The 16,679-nt window shown below is 61.2% G+C and overlaps 1 protein-coding gene across 1 annotated transcript; it reads left to right on the top strand.

Moving 5' to 3' along the window:
- Positions 1-2,060: 2,060 nt before the first annotated feature.
- Positions 2,061-16,511, top strand: LOC119145851 (unconventional myosin-Vb-like). Its single transcript, XM_037382587.1, has 38 exons — positions 2,061-2,087; positions 3,466-3,576; positions 4,002-4,164; positions 4,272-4,416; positions 4,552-4,708; positions 4,899-5,039; positions 5,273-5,354; positions 5,568-5,675; positions 5,834-5,946; positions 6,046-6,311; positions 6,472-6,553; positions 6,804-6,944; positions 7,019-7,141; positions 7,508-7,591; positions 7,914-7,916; positions 8,179-8,331; positions 8,462-8,559; positions 8,705-8,791; positions 8,873-8,984; positions 9,225-9,436; positions 9,614-9,770; positions 9,849-10,088; positions 10,856-11,065; positions 11,237-11,330; positions 11,472-11,617; positions 11,851-11,964; positions 12,156-12,389; positions 12,472-12,569; positions 13,186-13,372; positions 13,590-13,689; positions 13,869-14,024; positions 14,196-14,347; positions 14,635-14,724; positions 14,929-15,079; positions 15,521-15,791; positions 15,872-16,046; positions 16,164-16,244; positions 16,353-16,511. The coding sequence occupies exons 1-38, from the start codon at positions 2,061-2,063 to the stop codon at positions 16,509-16,511; spliced, it is 5,223 nt and encodes a 1,740-aa protein (XP_037238484.1).
- The last annotated feature ends 168 nt before the right edge of the window (positions 16,512-16,679 follow it).

Genomic DNA, 16,679 nt, shown 5'->3' with positions numbered 1-16,679 from the left:
TTGTGGTTGGTTTTGTTTTTTGGGTTTGTTTGTTGTTTGTTGGGTTTTTTTTTTAGTTTTATTTTTTTATTTTTTACCTCTTTATGTATATGTAGGGAATTTATAGGAAAATATGTACTTTATTGAATAAATTTTAAAAACTAAAATATATTTTATTTTAAAAAGAAAATAACGGACCTTTAACCTTACATGGCTAAAGTACTGATTATATATTTGCTGAGCTGACTTGACGGTTATGAAAATTGTATCAAGAGTTTTATTTTTTGACTTCAAAGCCTTCTTAATAAAGACTTTTTACTATATATGCATTCATGTGCTGCCTGCAGTGTCTCGCTTCCTGCAGCCTCTTGGCGCCTGCTCCAGCATCCTCAGCACCAGCCCCGGTTTTGGTCCTCCTGGCCATGGGCTGTGATGCGGGATGGGGGCACAGACCCCTTTCCACAAACCTCGCAGCCAGGGTAGCTTGGGATGGGGCTAAGGCACCCCTCCAGCACCCCAGGGTCCCACTGCTCCCCTGGGTGCTCTGCCAGACTCCCAAGGCAGCTGCCAGAAGGTGCTACCGGCCCTCGAGGGAGCGGACCCTCCCGAGGCTGCTGGGGGGCACGTTCTTTCCCCCGAGTGATGCATCTCCCAGCTGGGGAAAAAGCAGGTGCCAGCTTGGATGCTGGGGACAGGGACCAGAGCCATCACTGGGGGGGACATCTGCCCTCTCCCAGCAGGTGGATTTGTCCCTCTTCACACCGAGTGACCCCACTGTGGGTCTGGCTGCCTCCTTGTCCCCACAGGTGCTCCTGCTGCCGACAAGGCGGTGCTGCTTGCTGCCCCCCACTTCTCGCCCTGCTAGGGCGTTCCCTTGTCACTGTCCCCAGTCACAGCCACCTCCGCATGGCAGCTGGCTGCCCAGGCTTCGTCCTGGCTCTGTGGGGCTGGCCAAGCCACCACGGGCAGTGGGGACCCAGAGACAGTGACATCCATGGGCAGTGGCACCCATGGAGGGTGGCACCTGCTGTAGGGACCCACAGACGGTGACATCCATGGGCAGTGGCACCCGTGGAGAGTGGCACCTGCTGTAGGGACCCACAGGCAATGACATCCATGGGCAGTGGGGACCCAGAGACAGTGACATCCATGGGCAGTGGGGACCCACAGGCAGTGACATCCCTGGGCAGTGGGGACCCAGAGACAGTGACATCCATGGGCAGTGGCACACATGGAGGGTGGCACCTGCTGTAGGGACTCACAGACGGTGACATCCATGGGCAGTGGAGACCCACAGGCAGTGACATCCCTGGGCAGTGGGGACCCACAGGCAGTGACATCCATGGGCAGTGGCACCCATGGAGGGTGGCACCTGCTGTAGGGACCCACAGATGGTGACATCCATGGGCAGTGGAGACCCAGAGACAGTGGCACCCACAGGCAGTGGCACCTGCAGGGACTGGCACCCATGGGGACACATGGGCAGCAGCACCCAGACAGCTGTCAGTATACCTCGTTACCAACCTCATTACCTCGCTGCAGGTTTTCCTCGTTATCAGGGCTTCTCGGGGGGGGGGGGGGGGGGTGCGGGGCTTTGCCGTGGGGCTGCAGTGATGCGTGGGTGCTAGGAGCACCCTGGGGGGGGGGAAACCTGTGGCGCAGGTGATCAGGGGACAGGGTGCCCTGGATGAGGGCAGTTTGGGGGTGTCCTAGATAGGAGGGGTCTTTGCACACCCTCGATGGGCTCTTGGGGCGTCCCAGCTAGTGGGGGAGTTTGGAGTGACCTGCGTGGGTGGGGGGTCCCAGATAAGGTTTCTCAGGGTGTCCCAAGTGGGATTTTGGGGTGCCCTTTATGGGGATTCTCAGGATGTCCTGAATGGGGGGGTCTCAAGGTACCCTGCAGAGGTGGGGGGGAACCAGTCCCAGGAGCTCCCCTGGCTCGGGAAGGGCTGTGGGGTGGAACGGGAGGTGGAGTGGGGCGGGGACCTCTACTACCCGCCCCTCCAATTAGTGGCAATTAGCTCCCATAAAGGGGCTGTAGGCATCAGGGGTGGGAGTGCTGGCAGCAGTGGGGGGCTGCCATGGCTGCGGGGGGGCCATATGTGCAGGTGAGGGGGCTCAGGGGGTCCTGGCCTGGGGGGGGGGGGGGGGCTGGAAGGGTCCCTACCGTGCAGCTGGGGGGGAGCCCAGCCCAGCCCACGGGTCTGGGGTGCTTGTGGCAGACTTGGGCAGGCAGGAGGGGATAGGGGGGTGTCTTGTGCCTCCCCTGAGAGCTCAGCACCCGGAGCAGCTGTGGGTGCTGTGGTCTGCGTGTCCCTTAGGGCCACCTCCCCACTGGTCACCTGGCTGGATGACACCTTAGGGGGGGTGCCTCAGCTGTGGGCTGCCTGCCCTGTGTGGGTGCTGCAGCCCCCTAGGCTGCCCGTGGGGCTCCCTGGCACACGGGGACCCATGGCCTGGCAAGCACAGCACCTCACAGGGGTGCTTGTCACGGGTGAGGAGAAGGGCTTGGTGCTGCCTGGGCACCCATCTCTCCTGCTTCTTGCCCAGTGGGCGGGTGGGATGCTCTCATCTCCAGGACCCTGGCCCAGATCGTCCTCGGTCCAGCTCTGCCTGTCGGAGATGCTCCTGCTGCGTGCAGGCAACAGGACAGGCTCTTCCTCCTTGCTTCTGCTGCTGCGTATCAAAAGTGATAGCTGCAGCCGCAGGCCAGGCCCTGGACGTGTCCTCTCTCCCAGGGTGATCCCTGTTTGCCTGTGAGGCTGGAGGGTGCTGAGGTTTCCGTGGAAGTCAGAGGTGCAGCATCCCTCGCTGTGGCGTGACTGGGGTGCTTGCCTGGGTGAAGCTAGGAGGTTCATGTGCTGAAGGCAGAGGGACTTGCCTTATCCCATGTCACTGGTTAGACTGGGACAGAAGTGGCTGCATCAGTGGCTTAGCCCGGCCCTGAGGTTATGGCCCAGCACGCCCCACTGGTGCCATACTGGTACCCTTGGAGGGGAGCGAGCGAGGGGCGAGCTGGGCATGGTAGCAGGGATGCTTTTTTGTCCAGCTCCTGATTTCAGACTAAAATCCGTTCGTGCCTTGCTGGGAAGCTGTATGTCATGCAATTTTTGCTCCCTCCAGCGGCTACTGCTCATAAAAGATAACGGCTTCCTCCTGCTGCTCCTCAGCAGAGCCCTGGACCCTGAGCCCCATCCTGCCCAAGTTAGTCCAACCACAAATTTGGATGCTCCGCTCTTCTGACGACTCCTTGGATGTGAACCCCAAGCCCAGCCCTTCCTTCCCTTCCCCCTCTCCAGGCTTCCAGCCCATTCAGTGCTTGTTTGCTCAGCTCGCCCCACTGCAGCGATGCTGAGCATCAGGCTGACCCCCGAAGTGAGAACCGTGGGGCGGGCTGCCGTGTTTGGCCTGGTGGTGGCCAGATGCTGTCCCTGTCTCTTGGCTGTGGCACTCTGCAGGGGTCCCCTCCCTCCCATGTCCCCACAGGGTGCCCGCGTCTGGATCCCTGACTGTATCGAAGTCTGGAGGGCAGCAGAAATAACCAGAGGCTACAAGGAAGGAGATGCTGTTCTCCACCTCCGCCTGGAAGATGGCTCGGTAAGGCTGGAGCTGCGCAGCCCAGTGGGTCCCTCCTGTGCTTGCCACATGGTCGGGCATCCCCAGATGGGACAGTTCACCTCTGCGCTCCCAACCCAGCCTGGGGTCCTCAGCAGGATACAGGGGGGCTCAGACGTTGCCTGGATGTGTTCCATCAGGTGACCAAGCAGCAGCCCAGGCCACTGTGGCTGTGCTTGGTTCACTGTGTCCCGTGTCCCCTGCCTGCCCAGGGAGCTGGTCCTCACCGCCTGCTCCTGCCTGACTTCCCCAAAGGTCTCCAGCTTGGCTTGCTGTGATTCCTGGTGACTAACAGCCCAAGCATGGCCTGCAGACAGTATCTGTCCGGCTCCTACAGACCCATCCCGCCTCTGTGGGGCTGGCCGACCCTGCTCAGCACTTAGCCTGCTCCATCTCCATCCCTGCAGGCACTGGCCTACCCCATTGAGTTCCAGCTGCCACCTCTCTGCAACCCTGACTGCCTCTCAGGTGCCGATGACCTGGTGGCCCTGAGCTACCTGCATGAGCCGGCTGTGCTGCACTCGCTCCGCCGGCGCTTCCTGGAGGCCAACACCATCTACACCTACTGTGGTGAGCCCGGTGCACCCCCTCCTACTCCCCACCCTGTCCCACTTCCCCTGGCTCCCCGGGGCAGATGCCCGTCCTGCCCTGCCCTTTGCACAGCCATCTTCCTCCAGGTATCGTCCTCGTCGCCATCAACCCCTACCAGCCTCTGCCCATCTATGAAGAGGAGGTGATTTATGCCTACAGCGGCCGTGAAATTGGGGACATGGATCCCCACATCTTTGCTTTGGCGGAGGAGGCGTACAAGCAGATGGTGAGGTGAGAGTGTGACGTGGGAGCATCCCTGGGGTTGCACTGGGGAAGGTCTGAAGCCCCCCATGGACCATGCCGTGCCTGCATGGAGCAGTCCTGCTGCGTCACAGGCTGTTCCCAGCTCGTGTCCTTCTCCGGCAGGTTTGGGAAGAACCAGTCCCTCATCATCAGTGGGGAGTCAGGTGCAGGGAAGACTGCATCGGCCAAGTATGCCATGAGATACTTCACCACCATCGGGGGCTGCCTGTGCGACTCCAACATGGAGGAGAAGGTGCTGGCCTCCAGCCCTGTCATGGAGGTGGGTCCCTCAGAGTCCCCAGGCTCTGCATGGGGATAACTGGGGTGTCCCTGTGCTCCTCATGGCCTGTGCCCCTGATGTGATGCTCTGTGTGTCCCCCACTGTAAAATGGGTGGCAGCAACTGAACTTCCCCAGAGCACCTGGAGATCTGGAGCCAGCTAAAACCTCCTGCCCTCCTTCCCCTCCCAGGCCTTTGGGAATGCAAAGACAATGAGAAATGACAACAGTAGCCGCTTTGGGAAGTACATCGAGATCGGTTTTAGCCAAGCTCACGTCACAGGGGCCACCATCAAAACCTACCTGCTGGAGAAGTCCCGTGTCACCTTCCAGGTGGGCCTCTGGGGTGGCATGGGGACAGGACTGAGTGGCAGCCCCAGTCCTCAGAGCAGGAGGGTGCTCTTCCTGGGCATCCTTCAGGGGTGCAACCCCAGCACTGCTGAGTCAAGCTGGGAGAGGGGAAGGTGTCCCTTGTCCCCAAATCTGGGGCTGCAAGCACTGCTGCAGATGAGCAGGGTGGCCTGAAGTGACCTGGCTTCTCAGTGATTTTTCCTGTTCATCCACAGGCACAAGCGGAGAGGAACTACCACATCTTCTACCAGCTCTGTGCCTCCGCCACCCTGCCTGAGCTCCAGGGCCTGGGTCTCTGTGAGTGCCTCTGTGTCCCCCCCCACGAGTCCCATGGCACAGCTGGGTGCCAGCCCACCCCGTGCTGGCACTGCCCAGACCTTCCTGCCCCCCCTCCACTGGGTGCTGGAGGGGGCTCTGCTGCTGCTGGGCACCCCAGGGTGGGATGAGGACAACTGGGAGCCCTGTGGGGCAGGTTGTGCTGGTTCCCAGTCCAAAACATCTCACCCGCAGGTGGGGCAGAGTCCTTCCACTACACCCGCCAGGGCCAGTGCGCCGTGGCACAGAGCACCGATGATGCAGCTGACCTGGATAGCACGCGGCATGCCTTCTCACTCCTGGGTACTGTCCTGGCCAGGCACGGTGGGGAGGGGGTGGGCAGGGCTGGTCCCCAGGGCTGTTTTTCCTGCTGCCCTCACCCCTATGCTGGTGTGGGAGTGCTGGTGCCAGAGCCGGTACTGGGGAGCCTGGCTAACCTGGTGCCTGTGCTGTGCCTGCAGGCATCCCTGAGGCTGAGCAGCTGGAGCTGTTCCGTGTCCTGGCTGCCATCCTGCACCTGGGCAACATCGTGCTCAGAGGGAGGGACCGCCGTGGGGACAGCTGCTTCGTGGAGGTGGGCAAGAGCTTGCTGCCCCCACCCTGCGGCCCAGCCTGGCCCCTGAGCTGTGCTGGTCTCAGCAGTACCGTGGTGACAGGGTCTGTCCCTCTGCAGCCTGCTGATGAGGCCCTGGGGCTGTTCTGCACGCTGCTGGGCACTGAGGCATCGCAGGTGATACGCTGGCTCTGCCACCGCAAGCTGATCACTGCTGGTGAGACCTACGTGAAGCCCCTCTCCAGGCAGCAGGCGCTCGACTCGAGGGATGCCCTGGCCAAGTATATGTATGGGCAGATCTTCAGGTGGATGGTGAGCAGGGTCAACCATGCTCTGCGGTCACTGGAGGGCCACCACAACTCCATTGGCATCCTGGACATCTATGGGTAAGAGCAGTTCCCTCCTCCTGGGCTGCCTGGAAGAGCACAGTCCTGTTCCTGCATCAGCTGAGGCTGTAGGACTGCAGCCACCAACAGCTCTGGTGGGGACTTGGGGCAGCGCCCGTGTCCCTGGCAGCTGCCTCAGGCAGGTCTCTGCCACCTGCAGGTTTGAGACGTTTGATGTCAACAGCTTTGAGCAGTTCTGCATCAACTATGCCAACGAGAAGCTGCAGCAGCATTTCAACCGGGTGGGTACCACAGAGATGTCCCCTTGCTGGGAGCTGGTGAGGGTGGGCGCTGCATACCCCTGCTGCGCTGCTGCTTCTGGTGCTTTCTGCCTTGAATGTGGCTGCTGGGGCTGGGCACGGTCCCCTCCTTTCTCCCAAAGTGTTCCTGCTGCAGGAGAAGGGTGTCTGACAGAACCCAAGCCACTGCCTGGTGGCTGGCCGCCTCTGTCCCTTCCTGGCTCAGTCCTGCTCTGCTGTCCCTGCCCTTTAGCATGTCTTCAAGCTGGAGCAGGAGGAATATGTGACAGAGGAGATCCCTTGGGTCTTTGTTGACTTCTGTGACAACCAGCCATGCATTGAGCTCATCGAGGGCCGGCTTGGCATCCTGAACCTGCTGAATGAGGAGTGCAAGGTGGGCAAAGGGGTGCTGGGAGCAGGCTGCCACGGCCACCCGGAGCTGTCCCTTCTGACCCATTTGCTTTTTAGATGCCCCAAGGCAGTGATGGGAGCTGGGCCCAGAAGCTTTACCAGACGCATCTCAGCAGCTCCTACTTCCAGAAGCCCAAGAGGTCCACGGATGCTTTCGTTGTCTGCCACTTTGCTGGCAAGGTAGGGGAAGCTGTGGCAGTGCAGGCAGGGGTAGGGAGAGCTCTGCACCAGTGGGCACCCATCCTGTCCCATCCAGAGCTGATGGCTGTAGCTCCTGCAGCCTTTCAGGCTAGGGGATGGATCCTGCTGGCTCTGCAGCTGAGTGCTGGGCTGCAGCCCTTTAACTGAGGGTAAAAATTCTGAAACCCTCTGCTGGGTCCCATCAGTAGCCTTGCAGCAGGGCAGGAGCTAGGCGGTGTGGCCACCAGCCCCGACTCCTGCAAGGACTTCTTCCAAAAAGCATTTGCCTGTGTCCGAGCAGAGCCCTGCAAAAAACAGTCTGGGAAGATGCAGGCTGATACTGGGGCTTGCCTGGTCTCCCACCAGGTGGAATACCAGTGTGATGGGTTTGTGGAGAAGAACAGGGACACTGTCCCCGAGGAGCTGGTGGGGCTGCTGCGAGCCAGCAAGGTAAGAGCCACCCTGAGCAGGGGCTGTGTAGGGCAGAGCCTGGCTAGCTTGTGGCCCTGGGAGCCTGGGTGGAAGGACTGATGGTGCAGGAGCATACAAGCCACACAGGATAAATCCCTGTCTGATCTGCTGGCACAGCCCCGTGCAGTGCTGGCCATGGGCAGGGTGCCCTGAAGTGTGGGTGCTCCCCACCTTGCCTTGGGCTTTCCTACCTTGGGGAGCATCTTGGTCATGTCCCTGATGCAAGGGCTTGGAGGGTCCTGCTGCTTCCAGGTCTGTAACACTGTCACTTGTCCCTTCTACCCTTGCGTGTCCCTGGTAGAAGGTAAGGGACATCTTGGAGGGCTCTCAAGCACGCCTGGGGATGTGTCCATGGTTCACACATAGTTTTTCCTGGGGGAAGCAGTAGGCAGGGGCACAGCTGAATCCGGCACATCTGGGCTGTGGTGGGTCAGAGGATTGTGCACTGGGCTGGCCGCTGTGGAGCTTTTGGTCCCTTGGGGCTGTTTTCTGGTGGCCATGGCGCTCTAGGTACTGGGTGGTGCTTGCTGCAGGGTCTGCCTGGCTCACGGCTCTGCTCTGTGCAGTCTGCCCTGCTCACTGAGCTCTTCCTGGAAGAAGGGGATGGCCCCACGTCCCTGCAGTCCCGCAGGTCCGGCAGGCCCAGGATGGCTGGTTGTCCCAGCCACAGATCGCTGCCCAGTAGCCAAAAGAGCAAGAAGAATTCCATCTCCAGCCAGGTATGGTGGTGGTGGTGTGGGGGGAGAAACGTGTGCTGGCCCTAGACAGCTGAGGCAGCCCCAAGGGGGACCTGTGTGTGCCCTACAAGCCCCAGGATGTTCCTGACCACGCTTGCCTTGTCCTTGGCAGTTCAGAGCCTCCCTGAACCAGCTGATGGAGACGCTGAGCAGCACTGTACCACACTACATCCGCTGCATCAAGCCCAACGATGGCAAGCAGCCCTTTGTGTGAGTGCCCGGCCAGGGAGGGGATGGGTACACTGCAGGGCACCGCTGTCCCTCCAATCTGTGTCCCTCTTGCCCTGCTCCTACGTAGCTTGGAGCATGCCAAGCTGGCTGGGACCCAGCCTAGCTCAGCACCTTTTTGCCCCAGGTTTGACTCCAGGCGAGCAGTGGAGCAGCTACGAGCCTGCGGAATCCTGGAGACAATCCAGATCAGTGCCTCAGGCTACCCCTCCAGGTATCCCCCTGCTTCAGCAGCACCCTGGGGGCTCCCCCACCTCCAGCCACAGCACCTCTGATCCCCCTCTGTCCCCCACAGGTGTACATACCAGGAGTTCTTGGAGAGGTACAGGGCTCTGGTGAGCAGAGAGGAGCTGATGGGCACTGACGAGAAGCAGACCTGCAGCCTTGCCCTTGAGAGATTGCTCCGAGTAAGGGTCCTGCTGGGGGAGTGCAGCTGTGGTACCAGAGTATCCCTTGCAGGGGGGGGGATGGGCACCATTCTCACCATGTGTGGGTGCCCGGTGGGATACAGAAGTGGATGAGATGAGGAGGAACTCAACCTCCAGGAAGGTTGGATGAGGAGATTAGTGGTATGAGGAGCATCACTCTTGGGGGAGCCTGGCTGGGGTACACTTTGTCTCTGGGACTGACTCTACCCTTGCACACAGGACCCCAGCAAGTACCAGTGTGGGAAGAACAAGGTGTTTTTCCGGGCTGGCCAAGTGGCTCACCTGGAGGAGCTGCGGTACCAGCAGATGAGGGCAGCCTGTGTCCTGCTGCAGAGGCACCTGCGGGGCTGGCTGGCACGGAGGCACTTTGGACGGGCACGTGCCGCAGCGATCTGCCTGCAGCGCCATGCCCGGGGCATGCTGGCCCGCAGGTGAGCGGGGATGGGGCTTGGGGGGAGCAGCAATGAGCTGAGACAGAGCTCAGCCTTGGGGTGAGCTGGCAGCTGGGCTGGCATGGGGCTGCGCTTGGACCTGGGTGTCCCTGTGGTGTGGGCTGGGCTGTGGGGGGCATTGCCACCCCCCTGCCCAGCGCCCTGCCCTCGCTGCAGGTTCACCAGGATGCTGCGAAGGACCAGGGCTGCTGTGGTGCTGCAGAAAACTGTGAGGATGGTTCTGGCACGACGTTTCTACCTACGTGTGTGCCAGGCTATCATCACCATCCAAGCCTTTGCCCGGGGCATGTTTGCCCGACGTCTCTACCACCAGGTAGGAACCTGGCAGGGCAGCAGGTGTCCCCATCCCGCCTGGGGACACTGTGCCACTGCCCCATCTCTTGCTTCACAGATGGTGTGGCACCAGAAAGCCGTGGTGATCCAGGCTGCTGTCAGGGGCTGGCTGGCCCGAACCCGCTACAGCCGCCTGCGTGGGGCTGTCATCTACCTGCAGTGCTGCTACCGCCGGGTGCAAGCACGCCGCGAGCTGCGGCGGCTGCGTGTCGAGGCACGCTCCATTGAGCGTTACAAGCAGCTGCACAAGGGCATGGAGATCAAGGTGATCCAGCTGCAGTGTAGGCTGGATGAGCAGGTGGGTGCTGGCTTCATCCCTGCGTGGGGGTAGCTACTTTTTGCTGACCACTTCTTACCAGTCCCTGTGTAGCCAAAACCATGCCTGCTGGTGTCTTCAGTCCTCTCCCAGCCCTAGGGCAGGAGCTAACCCTGCCTGACATGTGCTTCCAGGCAGGAGTTGGGTCTCATTCCTGGATTTTCAGTGCTCCCTGTGGATGCAGGGATTGGTGGCCCTGGGGGTGGGATGGGCACCCTCCTGGGTGCTTGGCTGGGTGCAGCCTTGCAGCACAGTGTCATGTGCTGGGAGCAGTTCCAGCATGGTGTGTTGTCCCACCGTGCTCCTGCTGGCAGCATCTGCTGTTGCCATCTGGGTGTCTCTGCTTCAGCTGTCACCACTCCCTTTCTGGGGGTGTCTGTGGAGGGGAAGGGAGGGCTCCTGTGCTGCGATCCTGTTTCTGGGGGTAGGGGGAAGCAGGGCTGGTAAATCCTGCTGTTGAGGCTGGCCAGGTGGTGGGCTGCAAAGCTATGGCAGAGTTCATGCATGGCTCCGTGTGGGATGGCATGTTGTGGAGAGCTGTGCTCCCAGGTTTGAGGTGACACCAGAGGTTCAGGGATCAAACAGATGGGTGGGATATGTGGTACCCAGGTTCCTTGCAGAAGGGAAGCATGCATGGGTTAGGAGTGTATTATCCATGAGTATGCATGGACGTTTACTGATGGGAGACATGTAGGGGTATGCCCTTGTTCTCAGCCACCTGCCTGACATGCTCTGCTCATTGGCTCAAGGCCCAGGAGAAGCAGCAGCTGATGGAGCAGCTCTCAGAGCTGAACGCTGCCCATGCTGAGGAGGTACAGCGCCTGCAGGCTGAGGTGCAGCGGCTGCGGGAGGATACGACCCGTGATGCCCAGGTCCAGCAGCTGCAGGAACGGCTGGCCGAGCTGGAGAGGCACAGCATGAAAAGCTGCCTGGTCCAGGAGGTTGAGGAGCTCAGGCAGGTCAGTCTGTCCAGGGGATGCTCTCACTCTGCTGGGGCTCCATGGGGCTCTCCAGGGAGGTGGCAGCATGCTGTGCTTTCTGCTGGGGGGGGTCCCTGGAGGAAACCTCTGGCAGCCAGGGCTGGCCCCAGGCAGGGCTGTAGCTGTACCTGCCCCTCTGCTTTCCCACAGCGCTTGGCAGAGGTGGAAGCCACGAAGCTGCAGCTGGAGGAGGAGAAGGATGCCCTGATCCAGCGTGTGTTGGAGCGGTCGCAGGATCTAGAAGGTAAGAAGGATCCGCTGATCTGCTCATCTCATTCCCCTGGGTATGGGCTGGTCCTGCAGGCTTGGTGTGTTCCTGCATGTTCCCTGGCAGAGGGGACGTGGCTCTGCTTGTCCCCACTCCCTGCTGTGTCTGTCCCCACAGAGCAGCACCAGTGTGCAGCACGGGAGAGCCAAGGGCTGCTGCAGGAGCTGGAAGAGGAGCGGGCACGCTACCAGAGCCTGGTGCAGGAGTACACCCGCCTGGAGCAGGGCTATGAGAACCTGCGGGATGAGATGGCTTTCCACAGGGTGAGGGGCTGGCAGGGACACGGGGGGGCTCAGGGCACCCCCTCCCTCAGCTCAGTGAAGGGAGTAGGCAGTGCTGTCTGGTTCAGGGCATGTTCCTGCGGCAGAAGTGGGCTCCCCAGCTCAGGTGCCGGGGGACCCCCAAGCTGAGGTGTCCTCTCGAGGCTGTCGCTGCTCTGCCCCAGCAGATGTTTGGGGTGCAGGGGAGCAACGTTGTCCTTCTCTTCCCCACTCAGCAAACCACCTTGAGACGGTCCCCTTCCTCAGAGAGCTTCCTGGGCTCCGAGAGCAGCTGCTTGTCCTCCATGTCCACGGCTCCCTCACGAGATGTCACTGACCAGCAGGCTGAGGCTAGTGGTGACACTGGTTGGGACAGTGGGGTGGGGGTCACAAGTGGGCTGTCCCTTCCCCTGGTGATGGTGACAACTGTACCCTGGGGCTTCTGGCTGGGAGCTGGTGCCATCAGGGAGGGCTTCCTGCAGGCATCCTGGTGCTGGTGCCCAGCACGGGCTGCTGTGCCAGCCCCCGTCTCTGCACCCAGGGGCAGGAGGAGCGGTGGCAGCTTGTGCCAGAGGGGTCGCGGCTGCAGCCCAGCAGTGAGGCGGTGCTGAACGGTGGTGTGAGCCAGGATCCCTTTGAGAAGGCATACCTCCTCCTCCTGGGGCAGCTCAATGCTGCTAACGAGGAGCTGGCCCGGACCCGGGAGGAGCTGCGGAGGTCCCAGGCTCCTGTGGAGCCAGAGGAGAGGAAACTGTTGGACTTCTTCAAGCGCAGGGTGAGCCCCTGTCCCACTGCTGAGAGCAGGATGAGACCCAGGATGGCAAGGCCAACCTCATCCTGCTCCTCTCTCCCTGCAGAACTTCACTGAGATGCTGGGGCTGGGTAAGAGCCCGGAGAAGGTGGCAGTGGATGATGACCTGAAGCATGCGTACGATGCAGTGCAGGTTGCTAATAAGTGAGTGTGGTCCCAGGGAGGTGGTCCCCAGCTGATGCTGGTGTCCCCACAATGGGCTGGTGGGGCTTTCCCTGGTGTTTTGGCCAGCCAGGGCTGGTGTGACAGCTGCCTGACCTCTGCAGTGGTGCTGGGTGGCTGCACATCCTCACTGGAGCAGCCATCTCCTCCAATGCTCTGGGCACTGTAGCCCCAGGTGGGCTGCGAGAGCAAGGGCAGCCTGCCCCTCACTGCCCAGCGGGGTAGGGGGTAGCCCTTGCTTGCTCTTCCCTTCTTTCCAGTGCACCCAGCTGTGTTTTGCTGGGGGACTGGAGCAGCACACCTTGCTCAAGGCACAGCCTCACCCGCTGCATGAGCAGAACGGGTACCCTGGGCTCAAGAGGAGCCTCCTAAGAGGAGCAGGCTGGTGGAGCCTGTCCCTGGGCTGGGTGCAGCCAGAGGGGAGATGCTCTACCAGTCCAGCTGGGTCTTGGCTGCCCTGGAGGGCCTGGGCAAGGGGGGAGTCCTCAGCTCTGAGGCTTCAGGGGAGGAAAAGCCTCCTTAGCAGCCTCCCTGCAGGATGGGGTGAGGCAGCTTGAAGGAGGCTGGTGCCTCAGTTTCCCCTGGTGCGTGTGAGCAGGCTGCTGGAGAGTCAGCTGCAGGAGGAGAAACAGCAGCACAAGGAGGAGGTACAAGGGCTGCACCTCGACATCTGCTCACTCAAGCAGCTGAGCCAGCAGCAAGCAGCCCTCATCCAGGACCTGCAGTGGCACCAGGGGCAGGAGGGGCTGCAGCAGCATGTCCTACAGCTCAGGGAGGAGAACAGGGTAAGGGGGTGGTGATGGGGGGTGGGTGGACACAGGCAGGACTGGGCTTGGGGCTGGCTCCCACCCCCTTGCCCTGTGGTGAGCTGCAGCAGCCCCTTAAGGAGCGGTGCAGGGGACCCTGATGCATCCTCCCAGCTCAGCTTCACTGGGTGGGTGCTGGTGGGGGCCTCCAGCTGAGGGAGGCTGGCTGAGCCCTACCAGGGTTGTGCCTGCCCAGGAGCTGGCCCAGAAGCTGGAGAAGCAGGAGAGGATCACACTGAAGCTCCAGAAGCAGCTGAGAGCCTACACAAAGCAGACCCAGGAGCTCACAGGCAAGTGTCTGCATGAGATGGGGACATGGGGCTGGTGGGAGCATCGCCCAGCCTCGCCATGAGGAGCGGGGTCCCCCCAGACAGAGATACTAGGGAGTATCTGCTTGGACTGAGCTGAGGGATCCTGATCTGGGTCCCACGGCCCAGGACACAGCAGGATTTGACCTGTGCTCCTCTTTCTCCAGTGAAGAGAGAGGCCACCAGGCCAGCACAGGAGCTGGCAGCATCTGCTGTGGTCCTGTCCCAATCCCCTGTCGTCCCACCTCTGTCTGGGCTGTCCCAAGCCATGCTGGCATGGAGGATGGAGGATGAAGGGCGCATTATCAAGGCCATCATCACAGGTAGGGTTTGGACAGATGGGGACTCTTTACCCCAACTTGGTCCCTGCTAGGGTTTCTTGCCGACCTCTGTGTGAGCTCATCCTTTCAGTGTTGCTGGGGCAGCATCCTGCCTGGTTCAGGACCAGTTTTCTGTAGCTGCCTGGATCTCAACTGTCCTGTTTTCCCCTGCAGACTATAAACCACAGAGCTGTCCTGGGGCACTTCCAGACCTGCCAGCCTACATCCTCTTCCTGTGCTTCCGACACGCAGACCACTGCTGTGACGAGCTGCGGGCTCGCTCGCTCCTGGATGCAGCCATTGGTGCCATCAAAGGGATCATGAAGGTGCTGGGCTTGGGGGTGTGGGGTGGGCTGAGGAGCAGGAGCTTCACTGGCCAAGGCAGAGGTGGTGCTGGGGCAGTGACATGTGCCTGGCTGCAGTGTCCAGCCTGAGCATCTCCCAGGGTGAGGGGGCCCCTGGGTGCCGCAGGTGTCCTGTGAGAGGGTCCTACAGCCCTCGCCAGGCTGCAGCTAGCTCAGTGTGGCTCACAGGGCTACCGTGGGGTGTTAGGGCTTGCTGCTGTCACTGCCAGAGCCCTGCTGACCCTGGTGCTCTCACTTCCCTCCCACAGAAGCACAGCGATGACTTCAATGTGGTGGCACTCTGGCTTGCCAACACCTGCCGACTCCAGAACTGCCTGTGCCAGTACAGCCAGGATGAGGTAGGGCTGGGCTGCAGGGGGTCTGCCACCTCCCTGGCAAGGGTGGGAGCTTAGTGGGGACAGGGTTTGTCCCCACCTGGGGCTGCATCCTCTTTACCCCAGCCCAGGCATACAAGGATGTGCGGGGCTGATGCTGCTCTGTGCTTGCTTGGGGACCTGGCTGTCCCCTGGTACTGCTGGCTCTGACCCAGCCTGTGCCCACAGAGCTACTGGCAGGGGAACACAGCGCAGCAGAACAAACATCGCCTGCAGAACGTGGACCCCCAGAGCTCCTGCCATAGCCTGGGTGCCCTGGCTGTCCAGCTCTACCAGCAGCTCATCCGCACTGCTGAGAAGTGCCTCAAGCCCATGATTGGTATGGCCAGGGCTTGGGGGGTGCTCAGGGGATGCTGGATCAGGGAGGGAATGCTGTGCTCGGCTGTGTCAGCTGCCTGCTCTGTTACCGGGGCTGTGCCCAGAGTGGGAAGGCAGGCTCTGAACCGGGGGATGCCTTCTACAAGGGACCATCTGCTCCTTGAGCATCCTGGCTTGCAGGAGGTGGTTGGGGAGCTAAAGGTGGGCTCAGCACCCCAGGGACCTTGGGCTACATCCATGGGGAGCTCTATTCCCCCATGCCATGCTCTGCAGCTACATGGAGCAGGGCCAGTCCCTGACCTAGCCTTGGCCAGCTATCCTGGAGGTGTCATTAGCCCCTGTATCCCCAACTGGGACACGGAACCAAGGAGCTGTGTACTGGTCGCTTGAGGCACAACGCGGGGTCTCTGCCTCCTTACAATGTGCCTTTTCTACCCTTCAGTTTCAGCGATGCTGGAGAGTGAGCCCATACAGGGCTTGTCCTTCTCCTGCCCTCCCCGCCACCGCCGGTCCTCAGTAGCCTCTACCCACACCCTGCCTGAGCTGCTGCAGCAGCTGGGCTCCTTCCGTGCAGTGCTGAACCACCACGGGCTGGCCCCCAGTGTGGGGCACCAGGTCCTGCGCCAGCTCCTCTTCCTGGTCAGTGGCACCACCCTCAACTACCTGCTGCTGAGGAAGGACATGTGCTCCTGGAGCCGCAGCATCCAGCTCAGGTCTGTGCCCGTGCAGGATGGGTATGGCTGGGGGAGATGGGGCATGGCCTGTGCCACCTGTGACCTGCTGTCCCTGGCAGGTACAACATCAGCCAGGTGGAGCAGTGGCTGCGGGCAGAGGGGCTGCAGGAGAGTGGGGCCCGTGAGGTGCTGGAGCCCCTGGTCCAGGCTGCCCAGCTGCTGCAGGTGAAGAAGGTGACTGAGGCGGATGCTGGAGCTCTCTGCAGCCTGTGCACGGTGCTGTCACCCCAGCAGGTACTGGGTGGGGAGGGGGTGTACCAGGGATGCGCTGCGGTGGGGACCACACCATACCCAGAAGGGTCTGGATGTGCCCAGCCCTTCCCTGTTCATGGTCCCCTCTGTCCCTTCCAGGTTGTGAAGATCCTCCGGGCTTACACCCCGGCTGCTGGGCTGGAGGAGAGGATCAGCCCAAGCTTCATCAGCAGGGTTGAGGTAAGCAGAATTGGGGGTCTAGTTTGGGGGGGGGGAGGGGGGCAGGCTGTCCTGTATGACCCTCCCCTTACTGGAGCAGCCCTGAATGCAAGTGCTGTGTCCCCACAGAAGCGGCTGCATGACCAGTATGGAGGGGGACCCAGCCAGCTCCTGGTGGACACCAGCCACCTCTTCCCTGTGCACCTGCCCTTCACTGCCTCCCCCCTGCACCTGGATGAGCTCCACATCCCTGATGCTCTCAACCTGGCCTTCCTTGTCAGGCCCTAGGCTGCTCTCTGTGCCCCACTGAGGGGTATCTGGACCCCCTGAGGGGTGGGATGGCTTCAAATCCTGGGGGGACAGCACTGTGTGCCATTCTTCTGGGAAGTGACTGATTTATTGTAACTCAAGTGTCTTTGTTTGTGGCACAGCCAGGGCCCATGGCAGTCCTGAGCT

This window comes from Falco rusticolus, chromosome 4 (assembly GCF_015220075.1).
Source record: "Falco rusticolus isolate bFalRus1 chromosome 4, bFalRus1.pri, whole genome shotgun sequence".
Taxonomy (NCBI): Eukaryota; Metazoa; Chordata; class Aves; order Falconiformes; family Falconidae; genus Falco; species Falco rusticolus.
This window is presented reverse-complemented; position numbering and strand designations above follow the sequence as displayed.

Bases quoted from the DNA above. Each gene is read 5' to 3' on its own strand.
- LOC119145851 (XM_037382587.1), top strand. From the start codon at position 2,061: ATGGCTGCGGGGGGGCCATATGTGCAG. The intron at 5,355-5,567 runs GTGAGTGCCTCT...TCTCACCCGCAG, and splicing joins GCTCCAGGGCCTGGGTCTCT to GTGGGGCAGAGTCCTTCCAC. The intron at 8,560-8,704 runs GTGAGTGCCCGG...TTTTTGCCCCAG, and splicing joins GATGGCAAGCAGCCCTTTGT to GTTTGACTCCAGGCGAGCAG.